This window comes from Bubalus bubalis, chromosome X, assembly GCF_019923935.1.
Source record: "Bubalus bubalis isolate 160015118507 breed Murrah chromosome X, NDDB_SH_1, whole genome shotgun sequence".
Classification (NCBI taxonomy): Eukaryota; Metazoa; Chordata; class Mammalia; order Artiodactyla; family Bovidae; genus Bubalus; species Bubalus bubalis.
Genome location: NC_059181.1, coordinates 87408977 through 87430682, shown reverse-complemented (window position 1 = coordinate 87430682; position 21706 = coordinate 87408977). Strand labels below are relative to the sequence as shown.

Genomic DNA, 21706 nt, shown 5'->3' with positions numbered 1-21706 from the left:
TATTCACTGAACGACTGATGCTAAAGCTGAACCTCCAATACTCTGGCCACCTGATGAGAAGAGCCAACTCATTGGAAAAGACCCTGATGCTGGGAAAGATTGAGGGCAAGAGGAGAAGGGGACGACAGAGGACAAAATGGTTGGATGGCATCACTGACTCAATGGACATGAGTTAGAGCAAATTCCAGGAGATAGTGAAGGACAGGGAAGCCTGGCATGCTGCAGTTCATGTGGTTGCAAAGAGTCAGACACTACTTTGCAACTGAACAACAACAGCAGCATATATGTTCAGTGTGCTCAGTCACTCAGTTGTGTCCGATTATTTGCGTCTCATAGACTGTAGCCTGCCAGGCTCCTCTGTCCACGGGATTTTCCAGGCAAGAATACTGGAGTGGGTGCCATTTCCTCATCCAAAGGATCTTCCTGACCCAGGGATTGAACTTGCGTCACCTGTGTCTTCTGCACTGAGCAGGTGGGTTCTTTACCACTGAGCCACCTGGGAAGCCACTCTCTCACTCAAAACTCTTATACTTACCTCTTCCTGGTTTGGTTCCATCAGTGAAGTTCTATGTAATTTAGAGGAAGAAAGGGGCCTAGTTCTCTACTTACTCATGGATATTGAAAAGTTGACTGGACAGTATAATATTTTAACATATATAAAGTGTAATGTGTGATTTTCAAATCACTTTTAAAGATAAGCTGATTTTTAAGTTAAATATATAGCACAACAGTTATGTTTCATAGCAGGAAAAAATTCTGTACTGTCATTAAAGATACCAAATCATAAAAATATTTCCCAGAAATGTTTCAATATAGATTTCAGCTTTAAAATATTTTTTTAGAAAACCCTGCCAGTTAGAGATTTCTCTTTACAATTTTTAAAATTTCTAATTTAATTTAATTTAATTTTTTAACTTTACAATATTGTATTGGTTTTGCCATATATCAAAATGAATCCACCACAGGTATACATGTGTTCCCCATCCTGAACCCTCCTCCCACCTCCCTCCCCATTCCATCCCTCTGGGTCGTCCCAGTGAACCAGCCCCAAGCATCCAGTATTGTGCATCGAACCTGGACTGGCGACTCGTTTCATATATGATATTATACATGTTTCAATGCCATTCTCCCAAATCATCCCACCCTCTCCCTCTCCCACAGAGTCCAAAAGACTGTTCTATACATCAGTGTCTCTTTTGCTGTCTCGTACACAGGGTTATTGTCACCATCTTTCTAAATTCCATTAAAATTTCTATTGTTAAAAAAACATACGTTTTGGGTTTTTAAAAAACTATTATTTGGATGTGAATAAAGAGATTCATTGAAAAGTTTAACCTTAAAATTTCTCAGTCCACAGACCATTTCAGCAGACATGATGCCATTAATTATTAAGAAGTAAAATAAACCATCACCACCACCACCACCACCAAAAAAAAAAACCCTCTTAGCATAATTAAATCCTGCCACTCTCCATTCCCTGATCAAGTCTTTTCCTGATATGAAAAAGAAAGGTTTCTTGTGGGAACAGAAAAAAGGAGCCCACAGTATCAAGAATCTCTAGGCTTTATTCCATTATCATGGCCTCTCCATCTCATTTGAGAACCTGTATGAGCTCTCGTTGCCTCTTCAGCTCAACTCAATTTTAGCAGAAAAGTAACTCCAAGTAATCGTTACTCTATTGTCCTACCTTTTTACTGTGTTGACTGAAGCTTTACCCAGACCACTAGAATTTACATCCTACCCAAGTACTACCATTATATTTTGAAAACCCGTGTCCTCTACTGTTAAGTAAATGATTGGGATTTGTTTTTATATCCAGTGATGCCCACATTAGAATTGTTTTAAGAGCATACCAGTAGAAAGAATACTATTCTGATTATTATTCTGGTCTGAGCTCTGCCGCTAATTAACTGTGTGTTCTTAGGGAAGTCGTTTAACCTCTCTGAATCACATTTCCTTCATTTACATAATACAGTAAGTTCTTGGTAGCACTAACAACCTTAATTTTATTAGTAGGAAAACAGTGGCTGAGAGCCTTGAGATTTCATTTATGACAAAGAGGATCCCAGCCAAGAGAAAAAAAAATCATTATAATCTTTCTTTACCTAATTACATTTTGACATCCCCCCAACTCTATCCAAGCATTGTTCACTGTAGGAAAATATGCAACAGACAGGAATACAACTGAGTCAAACTTTGTATGATCTCATTCCTCAGTGTTCTCTAGCCACCAACAGGCTTCCACATCACAGCTGTTCTTAACCACTTCTCTAAGTAAGTGGTTTTCAATGATAATGTGTGGAACTGCCTTCTCTAGCTACCTTTTGAACCATATGACCCTATTTGTCTTTCTCCCCCAACCCATCTCCACCCACAGCAAACTCTGACAACCAGTTCTGCCGCTATCATTTACCGACCACCAATCATGGAACAGGCACTGCTTAAGGAAACGTCAATGTTGCTTCTTTTAATCCTTACAAAAGCCCTAAAAGGTAAATATTACTCATTTTAAAAATGAGGAAACAGACTTAGAGAAACTGAGTTACAATTAAGGTCACACAACTTTTAAGTGGTAATACCTTGACTTGAGGGCTTCCAGGTGGCATAGTGGTAAAGAATCTGCCTACCAATGCAGGAGATGCAAGAGATGGGGGTTCGATCCCTGGGTTGGGAAGATTCCCCTGGAGTAGGAAATAGTAACCCATTCCAGTATTCTTGCCTGGAAAATCTCATGGACAGAGGAGCCCGGCAGGTTACAGTCCATAGGGTCACAAAGAGCTGGACACGACTGAGAATGCACACAACACACATCCCTTGATTTGAATCCATATCTATCTGATTCAGAAACCTCTCCCCATCAGGTAATTAATACTAAAGTGAAAATCGCTCAGTCGTATCTGACTCTTTGCGACCCCATGGACTGTACACTCCATGGAATTCTCCAGGCCAGAATACTGGAGTGGGTAGCCTTTCCCTTCTCTGGTGGATCTTCCCAACCCAGGGATTGAACCCAGGTCTCCACATTGCAGGTGGATTCTTTACCAGCTGAACCACAAACTAAAGCAATATAGAATTTAACCTCCCTCTGATGATTCAAACCATAGTTTAGAATAAAACAGGATATTTTTTCTTTTAACACAGGAAAGAAGGAAGTAAACATGGATGATGATGATATAGGTATATTTGGAAGGGAAAGAAACAGAAGTTCATGGTTGATGACCTCTAGTAATGCATAGAATGAGGAATATATAAAGCTGAATAAGAAGACCTGTATTATTTTCATACCACATCTTTAAAAATAGTTAACTAGCTATTTAGTTTACCAATAGTAAATTGGTTAACTAGCTCCCATTTGTCTCAATTACTGACGTCTCAATATATTTCATATTTAGGCAAAGGTCTATGACAATCATTTCCCACCAGTTTTTATTTTAAATCTATTGAAAAGCTGAGAGAGTAGTAAAAGTCACAAATTTAAATACCTTTTCCCTAGGTTAACCCACTGTTACCATTTGCCACAAATTTCTCCATCTTTTTCTCTTCACAAATGATTTTGGTTGAACCACTTGAAATAAAATTAGCATGCAGCTAATTTTATTCTCCAAATGTAGCATGCAGCTTCTAAGAGTAAAATTATTTTCTTGCATAACCATAATAACATACATAGGAAAATAAAAAAATCCCTTAATATTTAATGTGCAGTTCATACTCAGTTTCCCTAAATGTTCTAAATAATGTCTTCTTGGCTTTGATCCAGTATCTAATCAAAGTTAACATGGTAGACTTGATTGTTATATCTCTTTTAATCTATAACAATCTCCTTAATTTTTTTTTGTTTTGAATTTTCTAGATATCCATGACTGATTTTTCAAGAGTTGGAGTCAATTATCTTTCAGAATATATTATCCATAGAATGTCTGATTATCTTCTTATCATTAGATTCAGGTTAAACATTTTTAATAAGAATACTACATATGGGATGTTATGCACTTCTCACGTCAGATCAAGACGCACACAATGTCAATTTATTGCAATACTAGTGATATTAAACTTGATCACTTGATGAAAGTGGTACTTGTCAGCACTGTTGCAAAGGTACATTTTCTCCTTTGTAATTTTTAAATAATGGGTAGAGTTTTAGCATTACTAAGTGGTTTTAGCATTCTTTGATGACCCTTGCCAGAATCAATCGATAAGCCAGGGCTACAAAATGGTAACTTTCTCATTAAATTGTACAATTAAAATGACTGCGTATAAATTGAGTATATAAATTATACCTAAATGAAGTTAAAAATCACTCAGTAACTTGTAATCTATATTTGATCCATTTCCTGTCTGTATATATATATATATATATTTTTTTTTTTTTTTGGCCAAGAAATGACTGACAGTTTAAATATAAATGAGGTAGGGTATTCAACATCCTGAAAACCTTAATGAAAGTACTCTTTTGAAAATGTTTTAAATGGTGGTTCTCTATTTCTTCTACAATTATTAGCTGTACAATCATTCCTTCTCTAATTATTAGCTTCCATGCTTCTATAAAGATTCTTCACTGCATCTCCCATTTTTCTCTGTCTCTGTCTTTTTGGGAATTTCACTGTAGTCTCATGAGGTTTTTCTCCTTCAGTGTATTATAATACATCACTGCCATTATTCTTTTTTAATGTTGAAACCTGATTTGGCCAGTAGAAGCCCATTAAAGCACCTTCTCGTGTCCTGACTATCTCATTAGTTTTTGAATAATCTTTGTTTTCTGGCATAAAAAGTGCCAAACTCATCCTGTACTTTCCCTGTGTAAGACCTGAGATCAGATATTTCCCTAAGAAGCCTTGGTTCATTTTAATGGTAATGGTATCTAGAAACCAAGATCAAGGTGCTAGATGTGCTCACTGCTATCAGGGTATATCATTGCTTCTTGGCCCTTTCCAGGTATAGAAAAAGGGAACAGTAATTCGTACTGATGTTTGCAATTCAAATTTATAACAAAATATGAAAGAAAAATATCTTATTTCTGCTTTATCTTTTAATGAAAATCTTGGTTTCTATTATTAATAAATGTGTGCATTTGCTTTCTACTATATTTATAATGATGGGCTTCCCAGGAGGTGCTACCAGCCTGCCAATGCTAGAGATGTAAGAGATGTAGGTTTGATCCCTGGTTCGGGAAGATCCCCTGGAGGAGGGTATGGCAATCCACTCCAGTATTCTTGCCTGGAGAATCCCATGGATAAAGGAGCCAGGTGGGCTACAGTCCATAGGGTTTCAAAGAGTGGGACACGACTGAAGTGACTTAGCAAGCATACACATATGTAATATATAGCATCATCCTGAAACTAATGATAAACTTATTAAGAAAGCTTAAGATTTCTTTGTAGTTCTTTTTATCATTAAGATTACATCCTAGTAAGGATGCACCATCAAAAACACAATGTACAAAAGTTATCTGAACTGCATATTTATGTTATAAATTAGTTACACAGGTTTGTTTGGTTTCATTTTGTATTCAGTTTTAGCATTTGTCTTTCTTCCCATTATTTTTGGTTTAATTTTAATTTTTGAATATTTAAACTTTTACATGGTCCAGAAGCCAAAACTGTATAAAAAGGCATACCCAGAAAAGTCCTGTTTCCATTCCTACCTACTCCACTCCATTCCTAAACACCCCCTATTTTCATTAGTTTCTAGTTTATCCTTCCTATATTTCATTTTATAAAAATAAGCAATTACAGTTCCTCAGAATTAATACAGACATAACACATGTTAAACAGTACTCTTACAACTGAGCTCTTATTTGAGTGTGGTCATGGTGCACAAAATCTGACTTGTATCACATTTTCTACTTACAGATAACTTGGGGTACAAATAAACTCCCACCTGAAGTATGATTAATCCACTGTAGAAATTCCAAATGAACATTCAGAATTCTGCAGATCCGCTGGAGCTAAAAACACACAGGAATGCATTTGAGTAAGTTCTAATGAGGTGGATGAAACTGGAGCCTATTATACAGAGTGAAGTAAGCCAGAAAGAAAACACCAATACAGTATACTAATGCTTATATATGGAATTTAGAAAGATGGCAACGATAACCCTGTATGCAAGACAGCAAAAGAGACACAGATGTAAAGAACAGTCTTTTGGACTCTGTGGGAAAAGGCGAGGGTGGGATGATTTAAGAGGGTAGTGTTGAAACATGTACATTATCATATGTGAAGCGGATCGCCAGTCCAGGTTCAATGCATGAGACGGTGCTCAGGGCTGGTGTGCTGGGATGACCCTGGGGGATGAGATGGGGAGGTAGGTGGGAGGGGGGGTTCTGGATGGGGAACACATGTGCACCCGAGGCTGATTCATGTCGATGTATGGCAAAAACCACTACAATATTGTAAAGTAATTAGCCTCCAATTGAAATAAATAAATTTATATTAAAATAAAATAAAATTTTTGAATAACCAAAAAATAAAATAAAAAAACTGTTCTGTAAAGCAATTATCTTTCAACTAAAAAATTAAATTTAAAAAACTGGAAAAACAAACAAACACACAAAAAAGCCACAAAGGATTCTTAGATTATGATTATTCTGATATGGTAAACAAAAAATAAACATAAAAAATGAAATTAGGGAAGTTATTTACATTTCTTCTGATAAGAAATTTACTGAGAATATGCTAAGTATTAATTGCATGGGTTTTTTTTGCTATTTTATATTTGTAATATTCATATATTGGTTCAATCTATTTCAACTGTCAACAATTCAATTCCTACAATTCAGTAAAAAAAAACACCTAACTTCTATAGTACAAAAATAAGTAAAGAACATTAAGAGACATTTGACAGAACAAGAAATTCATATAAAACTTTTAAAATATGCCCTTTTATCAACCAAACTAACTTTTTAAATTGAGGTATAATTGATACATATAACATTATATTAGTTTCAGGTGTATACAATAATGATTTGATATTCATATATATTATGGAATGACTACCACATTAAGTCTAGTTAACATTCACCATACAGTTACAAAAAAATTTTTTCTTGTGATAAGGACTTTCCCAATCTATTCTTTTAGCAATTTTCAAATATGTAATACAGTATTATTAACTGTAGCTACCATGGTTTTTTCATTTTGTAACTAGAAGTTTGTACCTTTTGACTCCCTTCAGCCATTTTGCCCACCACTCACCTCCATCCTCTGGCAATCACCAATCTGTTCTGGGTATTTATGAGCTTGGTTTCAGTTCAGTTCAGTCGCTCAGTCGTGTCCGACTCTTTGCGACCCCATGAATCGCAGCATGTCAGGCCTCCCTGTCCATCACCAACTCCCGGAGTTCACTCAGACTCACGTCCATCGAGTCAGTGATGCCATCCAGCCATCTCATCCTCTGTCGTCCCCTTCTCCTCCTGCCCCCAATCCCTCCCAGCATCAGAGTCTTTTCCAATGAGTCAACTCTTCGCATGAGGTGGCCAAAGTACTGGAGTTTCAGCTTTAGCATCATTCCTTCCAAAGAACACCCAGGGCTGATCTCCTTCAGAATGGACTGGTTGGATCTCCTTGCAGTCCAAGCTTGGTTTAGTTTTAGTTTTTTGTTTTCAAAAATTCCATATATAACTGAGATCATATGGTATTTGTCTTTCTCTAACTGACTTATTTTACTTTGCATAATGCTCTCAAGGTCCATCCATGTTATCGCAAAAAGCAAGATTTCCAAATCATCAATTTTTAATAAATGGTAATATTCAGTTGTCAAGTGTATGTGGAAAATAGGTACATTCATGCACAGCCTATGATAATATAAATTGACCCAGCCCTTCAAAATGTAAATTTTTGCAATAGATATCAAAGTCTTATATATATATATATCAAACTATGATATATATAAAATAATATATATTATATATATATATATATCAGAAGTCTGATATATATATGTGTGTGTATATATCTAATATTTATATTTATAAATATATATCAAACCCTGAGCTATCAGGGTTTCCCTGGTAGCTCAGTTGGTAAAGAATCTGCCTGCAATGAAAGAGACCCTGGTTCGATTCCTGGGTTGGGAAGATCCTCTGGAGAAGGGACAGACTATCTACTCCAGTATTCTTGGGCTTCCCTTGTGGCTCAGCTGGTAAAGAATCCGTCTGCAATGCGGGAGACCTGGATTCAATTCCTGGGTTGGGAAGATCCCCTGGAGAAGGGTAAGGCTATCCACTCCCATATTCTGGCCTAGAGAATTCAGTCCATGGGGTCACAAAGAGTTCGACACGGTTGAGTGACTTTCACATCAAAGTCTTACCATTTAACTCAGTATACTCTACTTCTAGAAATCTGTCCAGAAGAAATAATGAGATCTAAACATACATCAGGTTAATTTCATAATGGTAAAATTTTGCAACAATATCTCCATCAATAAAAAATAATTGAATATATTATGGTAAAGTCATCTCTAATGAAATATTATACAGTTATTATAACCATATTTTCAAAGAATGGTTAAAATTTGGGGGAAATACCATGAAAGAAAATTAAATGAAGACAGAATCCAAAACTTTATATAGATGTGTTTCTAATTCCATTTAAAAGAAAATAAGTATTTTTACCTGTATAGCAAAAATACTTGAAAGAAATATACTAATATATTAGCAGAATACTGGTAACACAGGGGATTTAATTTTCTTTACAGATTCTCATATTTTCTAAGCTTAACACATTGAATAAGCATATGTATTTATTTTGTAACAAAAATACTAATCCTTTTAAAAATGTTAGAATACTTTTGACAAATAGACAAATATACTGGCAAAGTCCAGGATAATATTGAAAAACAAGGAGAAACGAAAATGTTACCACACTTAAGTGGTATGTAATAAAAATAACAGATTTAGTGTATATTAATATAACAAACAGAAATAAGATTTGTAGTAGGAACAATGAAATTTTATAAAAATCTATGGCTGAATATCATATACCATAATATAAACTTGTTTAATAAAAATTCCAGAAAGTAAGTGGTCTTTCCTATGTCCCCCTGAAAATGGTAAAAATAAACAAGTAAATCCCATCACTGTGAATATTGTTGAACATACTTGCTATTTTTCTACCCTAGTGTATTGGCCTACAGTAATAAGGCTTTGTTGATCTGGTTATAATTAATTATCTACAAGAATTTTATGTTCAGCAAATGTTTTCTCTGCTTCCTGTCCAATGATTAATGCTATCTGAGAAAAGAGATGAATTGTTGCTGATTTCTTGCTACTTTTGTCCTGCTATCAAGAAGCAATTATCCTTGCATTCACTCATCTTAAACATCTCAATCACTCTTGCCAGGAAAAACAGAAATGCAAGACTCAAATCATTTACTCCCTACTACTAAAACAAAATAAAACAATCCAAGGCTTAGTAGAGATAAAGGATACGGATAGGATTACAGTTTCCTTTCACATACTCTGTTTAGAACACTTATCTTACATTAATTCAAGATAGAGACAAGACATCAGCTCTGCCTTATGTCTAAATCTATATGTATTTATTTATGCATCAAAGTTCTATGACAAAACAATCTTGAATTTTGGAATCACAATGGTGATCTAATCTTTCACTAAAAAGAAGGTCTATAATGTTAACTCTTGCAGGAAGATGGTAGCATGTGTAAACTCAGACTAATTTATATTTGTTTTTGTTCAATTTTAGATTCACTTGAAGTAGAGAATAGCAAATTTTTATAGTTGGAGGAAAATTCAAGATCATTTAGTCCACCCTTGACATTCTACAAAAGGGTCCAAGACTTAGATTAAGTGACTTAAATAAAATTCTAGTGTTTTCTCAACTATACCATGCTGTCTCCTTCTAATTAAAAAAGCTAGTAAAATGTTATATAAACAACTGTCTGGGGGGGCGGTCCTAAGATGGTGGAGGAACAGGATGGGGAGACCACTTTCTCAACCACAAATTCATCAAAAGAACATTTGAACACTGAGAAAATTCCACAAAACAACTTCTGAATGCTGGCAGAGGACATCAGGCACCCAGAAAAGCTGCCCATTGTCTTCGAAAGGAGGTAGGAAAAAATATAAAAGATAAAAAGAGAGACAAAAGAGGTAGGGACAGAACTCCGTCCCGGGAAGGGAGTCTTAAAAAAGAGAGAAGTTTCCAAACACCAGGAAACACTCTCACTGCCGAGCCTGTGGTGAGCCTCGGAACCACAGAGGGCAACACAACTGAGAGGAAAAATAAATAAATAATTAAACCCCACAGATTACGTGCCCAACGGTAACTCCCCCAGTGGAGAAGCAGCGTAGACGCTTGCACCGCCACTAGCAAGTGGGGGCTGGGAAGGGAGGCCCGGGCTGCATTGCTTAGAGTAAGGACCGGGCCTGAATGCCTCGAGGACAATCTGAGGGAACTAACTTGGGCTAGCAAACCAGGCTGTGGGATAGCTACCACACGAAAAGCCCTAACCTAAGACACAGCCAGACCCGCTCACAGAACAAAGGACTGACTAGAGCTATGAGAAAAGCCGTAACCTAAGACACCGTCAGGCCTGCTCACAGAAAAAAGGACTGAGCAGAGCTGGCCGCCTGCAGACCAGCCTATCCCCCTCTGGTGACAGGCAGGCGAGGGCAGCCAGAGCCGGAAGAGGGCAACTGAGGCCCCAGAGAGGCATTATCTACCAAACTGCAAGCAGGTTTCGTTGCTAACTAAGACTTCTTGGGATTCTGGACGGTCAACATCTGCCTGAGAAGGTGCGCCAGTTGTACACCCAGAAAATCGAGCGGCAGGGACAGGGGAGGCGATAAGTCACAGTGACTGTGCTCAGCAGACACCTGGTCACCTGAGCTGCTTGGATCTGGGAAGGGCACAAAACGCAGGCCCAACTGAGTTTGCCCCTCAGAGGACCACCCGAGTACCTGAACCTGAGCAGCTTAGATCTGGGAAGTGCATACAATCCAGGGCCAGCCTTTGACAGTTCCCGGCAAAGCAACCTAGAGCCTAAGCAGTGTAGACAGGGAAAGCACACACACCTTGAGTGGGGGAAAACCCAGTGTGGCCAAGACACTGCAAGCATGTGCCAGTGTTATTTGTTTGCAGCGTCCCTCCCTCTCCACAGCACGACTGAACAAGTGAGCCTAAAAAAGTGTCCACCATTGCCCCCTTGTACCAGGGTAGAAATTAGACACTAAAGAGACCAGCAAACAGAAGAAGCTAAAACAGAGGCACTCTCCTTGGAAGTGACAGGTGCAATAGATTAAAACCCTGTAGATAGTACCGACTACATAGGAAGGGGCCTATAGATCTTGAGAAATATAAGCCATATCAAGGAACTATTTGAAAATGAACGACCCCACACTGTCCACAACAACACCAGAGAAAGTCCTAGATATATTTTTACTATTTTTCCTATCATTCTTTAATTTTTATTTTTAAAAAATTTTTAATTTTAAGTCCTCTATTACTCCTTTAATTTTCATTTTTATAACCTACTGTTACTTTGCAAAAAAAAGAGACCCTATTTTTTAAAGCAATCTTCATATATATATATATATATATATATATATATATATATAATAGTTCTTGTGACTTTTTTTTTGTTAATATTGTAGATTTGAAAATCCAACTTCTACTCTAGACTTTTAATCTTGGCTTTTTGGTATTTCTGATCAATTTTATACCTTTAAGAACCCAATCTTCAGTACCCATTTTTACTTGTGAGTGAGATTACTGGCTTGAATGCTCTCTCCCCCTTTGGACTCTCCTTTTTCTCCACCAGCTCGCCTCTATCTCCTCCCTCCCTCTTCTCTTCTCTGCCCAACTCTGTGAATCTCTTTGTGTGTTCCAGCCTGTGGAGAACACTTAGGGAACTGATTACTGGCTGGATCTGTCTCTCTCCTTTTGATTCCCCCCTTTATCCTCCTGGCCACCTCTGTCTCCTTCCTCCCACTTCTCTTCTCTGTATAACTCTGTGAACATCTCTGAGTGGTCCAGACTGTGCAGCACACATAAGGAAGTGATTACTGGCTACCTTGCTCTCTCCTCTTTTGATTCCACCTCATCTCATCCTGGTCATCTCTATCTCCCTCCTCCCTCTTCTCTTCTCCATGTAACTCTGTGAACCTCTCTGGGTGTCCCTCACTATGGAGAAACTTTTCAACTTTAACCTAGAGGTTTTATCAATGGTGCTGTATAGATGGAGAAGTCTTGAGGCTACTGTAAAAATAAGACTGAAAACCGGAAGCAGGAGGCTTAAGTCCAAATCCTGAGAACACCAGAGAACTCCTGATTCCAGGGAACATTAATCGACAGGAGTTCATCAAACGCCTCCATACCTACACTGAAACCAAGCACCACCCAAGGGCCAACAAGTTCCAGAGCAAGACATACCACACAAATTCTCCAGCAACACAGGAACACAGCCTTGAGCTTCAAAATACAGGCTGCCCAAAGTCACTCCAAACCCATTGACATCTCATAACTCATTACTGGACACTTCATTGCACTCCAGAGAGAAGAAATCCAGCTCCATCCACCAGAACACTGACACAAGCTTCCCTAACCAGGAAATCTTGACAAGCCACCTGTACAAACCCACCCACAGCAAGGAAATTCCACAATAAAGAACTCCACAAACTGCCAGAATACAGAAAGGCCACCCCAAACTCAGCAAAATAAACAAGATGAAGAGACAGAGGAATACCCAGCAGGTAAAGGAACAGGATAAATGCCCACCAAACCAAACAAAAGAGGAAGAAATAGGGAATCTACCTAATAAAGAATTCCAAGTAACAATAGTGAAAATGATCCAAAATCTTGAAACCAAAATGGAATCACAAGTAAATAGCCTGGAGACAAGGATTGAGAAGATGCAAGAAAAGTTTAACAAGGACATAGAAGAAATAAAAAAGAATCAATATATAATGAATAATGCAATAAATGAGATAAAAAACACTTTGGAGGCAACAAATAGTAGAAGAATGGAGGCAGAAGAGAGGATTAGTGAAGTAGAAGATAGAATGGTAGAAATAAATGAATCAGAGAAGAAAAAAGAAAAACAAATGAAAAGAAATGAGGACAATCTCAGAGACCTCTGGGACAATGTTAAACGCCCCAACATTCGAATCATAGGAGTCCCAGAAGAAGAAGACAAAAAGAAAGACCATGAGAAAATACTTGAGGAGACAATAGTTGAAAACTTCCCTAAAATGGGGAAGGAAATTATCACCCAAGTCCAAGAAACCCAGAGAGTCCCAAACAGGATAAACCCAAGGCAAAACACCCCAAGACACATATTAATCAAATTAACAAAGATCAAACACAAAGAACAAATACTAAAAGCAGTAAGGGAAAAACAACAAATAACACAAGGGGATTCCCATAAGGATAACAGCTGATCTTTCAATAGAAACTCTTCAAGCCAGAAGGGAATGGCAAGATATACTTAAAGTGATGAAAGAAAATAACCTACAGCCCAGATTACTGTACCCAGTAAGGATCTCCTTCAAATATGAAGGAGAAATCAAAAGCTTTACAGACAAGCAAAAGCTGAGAGAATTCAGCACCACCAAACCAGCTCTCCAACAAATGCTAAAGGATCTTCTCTAGACAGGCAACACAGAAAGGGTGTATAAACTCGAACCCATTAAGTAAATGGCAATGGGATCATACTTATCAATAATTACCTTAAACATAAATGGGTTGAATGCCCCAACCAAAAGACAAAGACTGGCTGAATGGATACAAAACCAAGACAGCAAAAGAGACACAGATGTATAGAATAGTCTTTTGAAAAAAAAAAAAAAAGAACAGTCTTTTGGACTCTGTGGGAGAGGGAGTGGGGGATGTTTTGGGAGAATGGCATTGAAACATGTATAATATCATATAAGAAACGAATCGCCAGTCCAGGTTTGATGCAGGATACAGGATGCTTGGGGCTGGTGCACTGGGATGACCCAGAGGGATGGTATGGGGAGGGAGGTGGGAGGGGGGTTCAGGACTGGGAACACGTGTACACCCATGGTAGATTCATGTTGATGTATGGCAAAATGAATACAATATTGTAAAGTAATTAGCCTCTAATTAAAATAAACAAATTTAAATGAAAAAAAAAAACAATTATATATGTTGTCTACAAGACACCCACCTCAAAACAAGGGACACATACAGACTGAAAGTGAAGGGCTGGAAAAAGATATTCCATGCAAACAGAGACCAAAAGAGAACAGGAGTAGCAATACTCATATCAGATAAAATAGACTTTAAAACAAAGGCTGTGAAAAGAGACAAAGAAGGACACTACAAAATGATCGAAGGATCAATCCAAGAAGATATAACAACTATAAATATATATGCACCCAACATAGAAGCACCACAATATATAAGGCAAATGCTAACAAGTATGAAAGGGGAAATTAACAATAACACAATATTAGTGGGAGACTTTAATACCCTACTCACACCTATGGATAAATCAACTAGACAGAAAATTAACAAGGAAACACAAACTAAATGAGACAATAGACCAGTTAGATCTAATTGATAGCTATAGGACATTTCACCCCAAAACAATGAATTTCACCTTTTTCTCAAGCACACACGGAACCTTCTCCAGGACAGATCAGATCCTGGGCCATAAATCTAGCCTTGGTAAATTCAAAAAAACTGAAATCATTCCAAGCATCTTTTCTGACCACAATGCAGTAAGATTAGACCTCAATTACAGGAGAAAAACTGTTAAAAATGCCAACATATGGAGGCTGAACAACACGCTGCTGCATAACCAACAAATCACAGAAGAAATTAAAACATGCATAGAAACGAATGAAAATGAAAACACAACAACCCAAAACCTGTGGGACACTAAAAGCAGTGCTAAGGGGAAGGTTCATAGCAATACAGGCATACCTCAAGAAACAGGAAAAAAGTCAAATAAATAACCTAACTCTACACCTAAAGCAACTAGAAAAGGAAGAAATGAAGAACCCCAGGGTTATTAGAAGGAAAGAAATCTTAAAAATTAGGGCAGAAATAAATGCAAAAGAAACAAAAGCGAGCATAGCAAAAATCAACAAAGCCAAAAGCTGGTTCTTTGAGAGGATAAATAAAATTGACAAACCATTAGCCAGACTCATCAAGAAACAAAGGGAGGAAAATCAAATCAATAAAATTAGAAATGAAAATGGAGAGATCACAACAGACAACACGGAAATACAAAGGATCATAAGAGACTACTATCAGCAATTATATGCCAATAAAACATACAACATGGAAGAAATGGACAAAATCTTAGAAAAGTACAGCTTTCCAAAACTGAACCAGGAAGAAATAGAAAATATTAACAAACCCATCACAAGCATGGAAATTGAAACTGTAATCAGAAATCTTCCAGCAAACAAAAGCCCAGGTCCAGGTGGCTTCGCAGCTGAATTACACCAAAAATTTAGAGAGGAGCTAACATCTATCCTACTCAAACTCTTCCAGAAAATTGCAGAGGAAGGTAAACTTTCAAACTCCTTCTATGAGGCCACCATCACCCTAATACCAAAACCAGACAAAGATGCCAGAAACAGAGATAACTACAGGCCAATAACACTGATGAACATAGATGCAAAAATACTTAATAAAATTATTGCAAACAGAGTCCAACAACATATGTAAAATATCATACATCATGACGAAGTGGGCTTTATCCCAGGGATGCAAGGATTCTTCAATATCCTCAAATCAATCAATGTAATACACCACATTAACTAATTGAAAAATAAAAGCCATATGAGTATCTCAATAGATGCAGAGAAAGCCTTTGACAAAATTCAACATCCATTTATGATAAAAACTCTCCAGAAAGCAGGAATAGAAGGAACATACTTCAACATATTAAAAGCCATATATGACAAACCCACAACAAACATTATCCTCAATGGTGAAAAATTGAAAGCATTTCCCCTAAAGTCAGGAACAAGACAAGGGTGCCCACTCTCACCACTACTATTCAACATAGTTTTGGAAGTTTTGGCCACAGCAATCAGAGCAGAAAAAGAAATAAAAGGAATCCATATTGGAAAAGAAGACGTAAAAACTCACACTATTCGCAGATGACATGATCCTCTACATAGAAAACCCTAAAGACTCCAGCAGAAAATTACTAGAGCTAATCAATGACTATAGTAAAGTTGCAGGGTATAAAATCAACACACAGAAGTCCCTTGCATTCCTATACATTAATAATGAGAAAATAAAGAAATTAAGGAAACAATTCCATTCACCATTGCAACGAAAAGAATAAAATACTTACGAATATATCTACCTAAAGAAACTAAAGACCTATATATAGAAAACTATAAAACACTGGTGAAAGAAATCAAAGAGGACACTAATAGATGGAGAAATATACCATGTTCATGGATTGCAAGAATCAATATAGTGAAAATGAGTATACTACCCTAAGCAATCTATAGATTCAATGCTGCTGCTGCTGCTGCTGCTGCTGTGAAGTCGCTTCAGTTGTGTCTGACTCTGTGCTACCCCATAGACGGCAGCCCACCAGGTTCCCCCGACCCTGGGATTCTCCAGGCAAAAACACTGGAGTGGGTTGCCATTTCCTAGATTCAATGCAATCCCTATCAAGCTACCAATGGTATTTTTTCACAGAGCTAGAACAAACAATTTCACAATTTGTATGGAAATACAAAAAACCTCGAATAGCCAAAGCAATCTTGAGAAAGAAGAATGGAACTATAGGAATCAACCTGCCTGACTTCAGGCTCTACTACAAAGCCACAGTCATCAAGACAGTATGGTACTGGCACAAAGACAGAAATATAGATCAATGGAACAAAATAGAAAGCCCAGAGATAAATCCACGCACCTATGGACACCTTATCTTTGACAAAGGAAGCAAGAATAAACAATGGAGAAAAGACAATCTCTTTAACAAGTGGTGCTGGGAAAACTGGTCAACCACTTGTAAAAGAATGAAAGTAGAACACTTTCTAATACCATACACAAAAATAAACTCAAAATGGATTAAAGATCTAAATGTAAGACCAAAAACTATAAAACTCCTAGGAGAGAACATAGGCAAAACACTCTCTGACATACATTACAGCAGGATCCTCTATGACCCACCTCCCAGAATATTGGAAATAAAAGCAAAAATAAACAAATGGGACCTAATTAAACTTCAAAGCTTCTCCACAACAAAGGAAACTATAAGCAAGGTGAAAAGACAGCCTTCAGAATGGGAGAAAATAATAGCAAATGAAGCAACTGACAAACAACTAATCTCAAAAATATACAAGCAACTCCTGCAGCTCAATTCCAGAAAAATAAAAGACCCAATCAAAAAATGGGCCAAAGAACTAAACAGACATTTCTCCAAAGAAGACATACAGATGGCGAACAAACACATGAAAAGGTGCTCAACACCACTCAAGAGAAATGCAAATCAAATGCAAATGCAAATCAAAACCACAAAACCATTTCACGCCAGTCATAATGGCTGCGATCCAAAAGTCTACAAGCAATAAATGCTGGAGAGGGTGTGGAGAAAAGGGAACCCTTTTACACTGTTGGTGGGAATGCACACTAGTACAGCCACAATGGAGAACAGTGTGGAGATTCCTTAAAAAACTGGAAATAGAATTGCCATATGACCCAGAAATACCACTTCTGGGCATACACACCGAGGAAACCAGAATTGAAAGAGACATGTGTACCCCAGTGTTCATCACATTGCTGTTTATAATAGCCAGGACATGGAAGCAACCTAGATGTCCATCAGCAGATGAATGGATAAGAAAGCTGTGGTACATATACACAATGGAATATTACTCAGCCATTAAAAAGAATACATTTGAATCAGTTCTAATGAGGTAGATGAAACCTGAGCGTATTATACAGAGTGAAGTAAGCCAGAAAGAAAAACACCAATACAGTATACTAACACATAAATATGGAATTTAGAAAGATGGTAACGATAACCCTGTATGCAAGACAGCAAAAGAGACACAGATGTATAGAACAGTCTTATGGACTCTGTGGGAGAGGGCGAGGGTGAGATGATTTCAGAGAATGGCATTGAAACATGTATAATATCATATGTGAAATGAATCGCCAGTCCAGGTTTGATGCATGATACCGGATGCTCGAGGCTGGTGCACTGGGATGACCCAGGGGGATGGTTTGGGGAGGGAGGTGGGAGGGAGGTTCAGAATGGGGAACATGCGTACACCCGTGGTGGATTCATATTGATGTATGGCAAAACAAATACAATATTGTAAAGTAATTAGCCTCCAATTAAAATAAATAAATTTGTATTCAAAAAAAGAAAAAAAAAAAGAAAGTACAACCTGAGCTCCCACAACAGGAGACTTCTCTTACCATTACTGTCATGGGGTGGGTGTGGGGAAAAGGGCTCCATGTAGCTACTAAGACAATAGGGAAAGGCAGAGGAAATAAGTTCTTTAATTAGAGTATAGATAAAGGAAAATAAATCAATCTTTTCTTACCAGCAAATTAATTTAAAACATCTCAACTCTCTAACTGGAGCCTCGGCTGTATTTTCTCATGTTATAATAAATTTACATTATGAGTTAACTAGGATTCCACAAGGCAGGTGGAAACCTAATAACTATACTTAAAATTTCTATGGAAAAATATACTGTAAGTCTTGAGTAGTTGACTTTTTGAACTTTTGAAATATAAGCTAATTATAAATTAAGGATTGCCTGGATATACTTACAAGACTCAGAACATGTGTATGTATATATACACACATATACTCACAATTATATCAACATGTAGATCAATATGTAAAAGGACAAATAAACTAGCTAATGAGTAAGTGAACAGAAAAATTAGAATAGAGACATACTTATTGGAAGAACAGAAAGAAAACCCTGAAAATTTTGGGAGACCATTAATTTTTTTACCCTCCTGGAAATAATCACAAAAAAACTCACAACCTTTTTGTGCTCCTGAATATTTCCTGCTCTACTAACTACACCCAAAAATTCACACCTCTGGAGACATGTAAGGAACACTATAGAGGACAGGAGAAGGTGACTAGGTAAAGGAACAACAGAATGCTAATTTCATACTACATTTTGGTTGTCTAAATAGATAGAGCAGTTAACACACCGGGTCAGTAGAGTCAGCAGGACTTTCAAATATATTCAGGTACTCAATGATGTCCTTGAGATCTTGGGTCATTTGTTTCATCTGAGCATCTACATTTTCTGCAAACTTGTAACTGAAAAGGAAGGTAAAATAAAGGGATTAACAAAAAAATGTTTTCTCCACTATGCACTGTTAGTGACATACAAAGAATGATACTGCCAATTGAATTTGCCCTTGTTCCCCTACCTTCTCACTGTGTCTCCATTGTGACTAACAGCACATTTTTATGGATGTAACATTCACGACCATATTCTAAAAAGACTACATAGATGAAGGCTTTTATGCACTTTGCCATTTTTACAGTCACCTATTACCTCACCTATTAGATATCAGAATAAATCCATAGGTTACTTAGTTATATGAGAAGTTATTTTGGTGTTTAGTGATTTTAAGAAATGCTGAGATGTCTGCAACAATTTTGAATACATAAATTTTCAAAGTAAAATCGCATACAAATATACACCATCATCCAAGAAAAGATATTTTAAGAAATGAGATTCATAACAATCAAAGTCAGAAAAATCTGTTGAGTTCACAAGTCGATTAATTGGCTAAATTCTCAAGATTTCCATCCCAAGTATTTGTGTGTGTACACACACACAGTTAACCTAGTCAATGAATATGTTTATGAGAATTAAAGTGAGCAAAGGATTTTTCAATGTCTATCAGTTCAGTTTAGTTCAGTTCAGTTGCTCAGTCATATCCGACTCTTTACAACCCCATAGACTGCAGCACACCAGGCCTCCCTGTCCATCACCAACTCCTGGAGTTTACCCAAACTCATGTCCATCGAGTCGGTGATGCCATCCAATCATCTCATCCTCTGTCATCCCCTTCTCCTCCCACCCTCAATCTTTCCCAGCATCAGGGTCTTTTCAAATGAGTCAGTACTTCCCATCAAGTGGCAAAAGTACTGGAGTTTCAGCTTCAGCATCAGTCCTTCCAATGAATATTCAGGACTGATTTCTTTTAGGATGGAATGGTTGAATCTCCTTGCAGTCCAAGGGACTCCCAAGAGTCTTCTCCAACACCACGGTTCAAAAGCATCAATTCTTCAGCGCTCAGCTTTCCTTATAGTCTATCTCTCACATTCATACATGACTACTGGAAAAACCATAGTCTTGACTAGACGGACCTTTGTCTATAAAGACTAAATAATTCAATTAAATTTATTTGTAACTACTGCCTTTCTGTCCCAAAGTACTTATAGATAATTGGCTGCCTACATTGTTGAAGATTCTAGTAAAGAGTCCAATGTAATATAAATCTGACTACCTAAAAGCAATTAGAAAGAATATGCAGGTCAGGAAGCAACAGTTACAACTGGACATGGAACAACAGACTGGTTCCAAATAGGAAAAGGAGTACGTCAAGGCTGTATATTGTCACCTTGCTTATTTAACTTACATACAGAGTACATCATGAGAAACACTGGGCTGGAGGAAGCACAAGCTGGAATCAAGATTGCTGGGAGAAATATCAATAACCTCAGATATGCAGATGACACGACCCTTATGGCAAAAAGTGAAGGGGAACTAAAAAGCCTCTTGATGAAAGTGAAAGAGGAGAGTGAAAAAGTTGGCTTAAAGCTCAACATTCAGAAAATGAAGATCATGGCATCTGGTCCCATCACTTCATGGGAAATAGATGGGGAAACAGTACCGGACTTTATTTTTTTGGGCTCCAAAATCACTGCAGATGGTGACTGCAGCCATGAAATTAAAAGACACTTACTCCTTGGAACAAAGTTATAACCAACCTAGATAGCATATTAAAAACCAGAGATATTACTTTGCCAACAAAGGTCCGTCTAGTCAAGGCTATGGTTTTTCCAGTGGGCATGTATGGATGTGAGAGTTGGACTGTGAAGAAAGCTGAGCACCGAAGAATTGATGCTTTTGAACTGTGGTGTTGGAGAAGACTCTTGGGAGTCCCTTGGACTGCAAGGAGATCCAACCAGTCCATTCTAAAGGAGATCAGTCCTGGGTGTTCATTGGAAGGACTGATGCTGAAGCTCAAACTCCAATACTTTGGTCATGTGATGTGAAGAACCGACTCATTGGAAAAGACCCTGATTCTGGGAGGGATTGGGGGCAGGAGGAGAAGGGGACGACAGAGGATGAGATGGTTGGAGGGCATCACCGACTCGATGGACGTGAGTTTGAGTGAACTCCGGGAGTTGGTGATGGACAGGGAGGCCTGGTGTGCTATGATTCATGGGGTCACAAAGAGTCCAACACTTCTGAGCGACTGAACTGAACTGAACTGAAGTGAGTGTTTCTTCAACCTACAGGTAGGATCACATGGCTGAAAATGTAACTCTGTTTTCAAGAAAATGATAGAATGCATAGGATAATCAGTGAAATGAAAAGGAAGATTCACAAAGGCTGAAATACAATAGAAGAAACAGAGAGCTAGAGTTCATACAGATTAGCTGTACTTACCACATTTAATACATCTACAAAAAGTTAACTTGCAAGGTTTTAAAAAATAAGCTCAGTCTTAACTCACTAATAAGCCATTCATAA

At 37.6% G+C, this 21706-nt stretch overlaps 1 protein-coding gene across 2 annotated transcripts in view; it reads right to left on the bottom strand.

Moving 5' to 3' along the window:
* The window catches only part of NUP62CL (nucleoporin 62 C-terminal like), a 105697-nt gene that overhangs the window by 20861 nt on the left and 63130 nt on the right, over positions 1-21706 (bottom strand). Inside the window, exons 8-9 of one of the 2 annotated variants that reach the window (XM_025276041.2) lie at positions 19140-19251; positions 5878-5944 (exon numbers count right to left, since the gene is read on the bottom strand). In XM_025276041.2, coding sequence (XP_025131826.1) covers positions 5878-5944; positions 19140-19251 — 179 coding nt within the window. The remainder of the gene's footprint in view (positions 1-5877; positions 5945-19139; positions 19252-21706) is intronic. The other variant, XM_025276042.2, reaches the window with a different exon arrangement.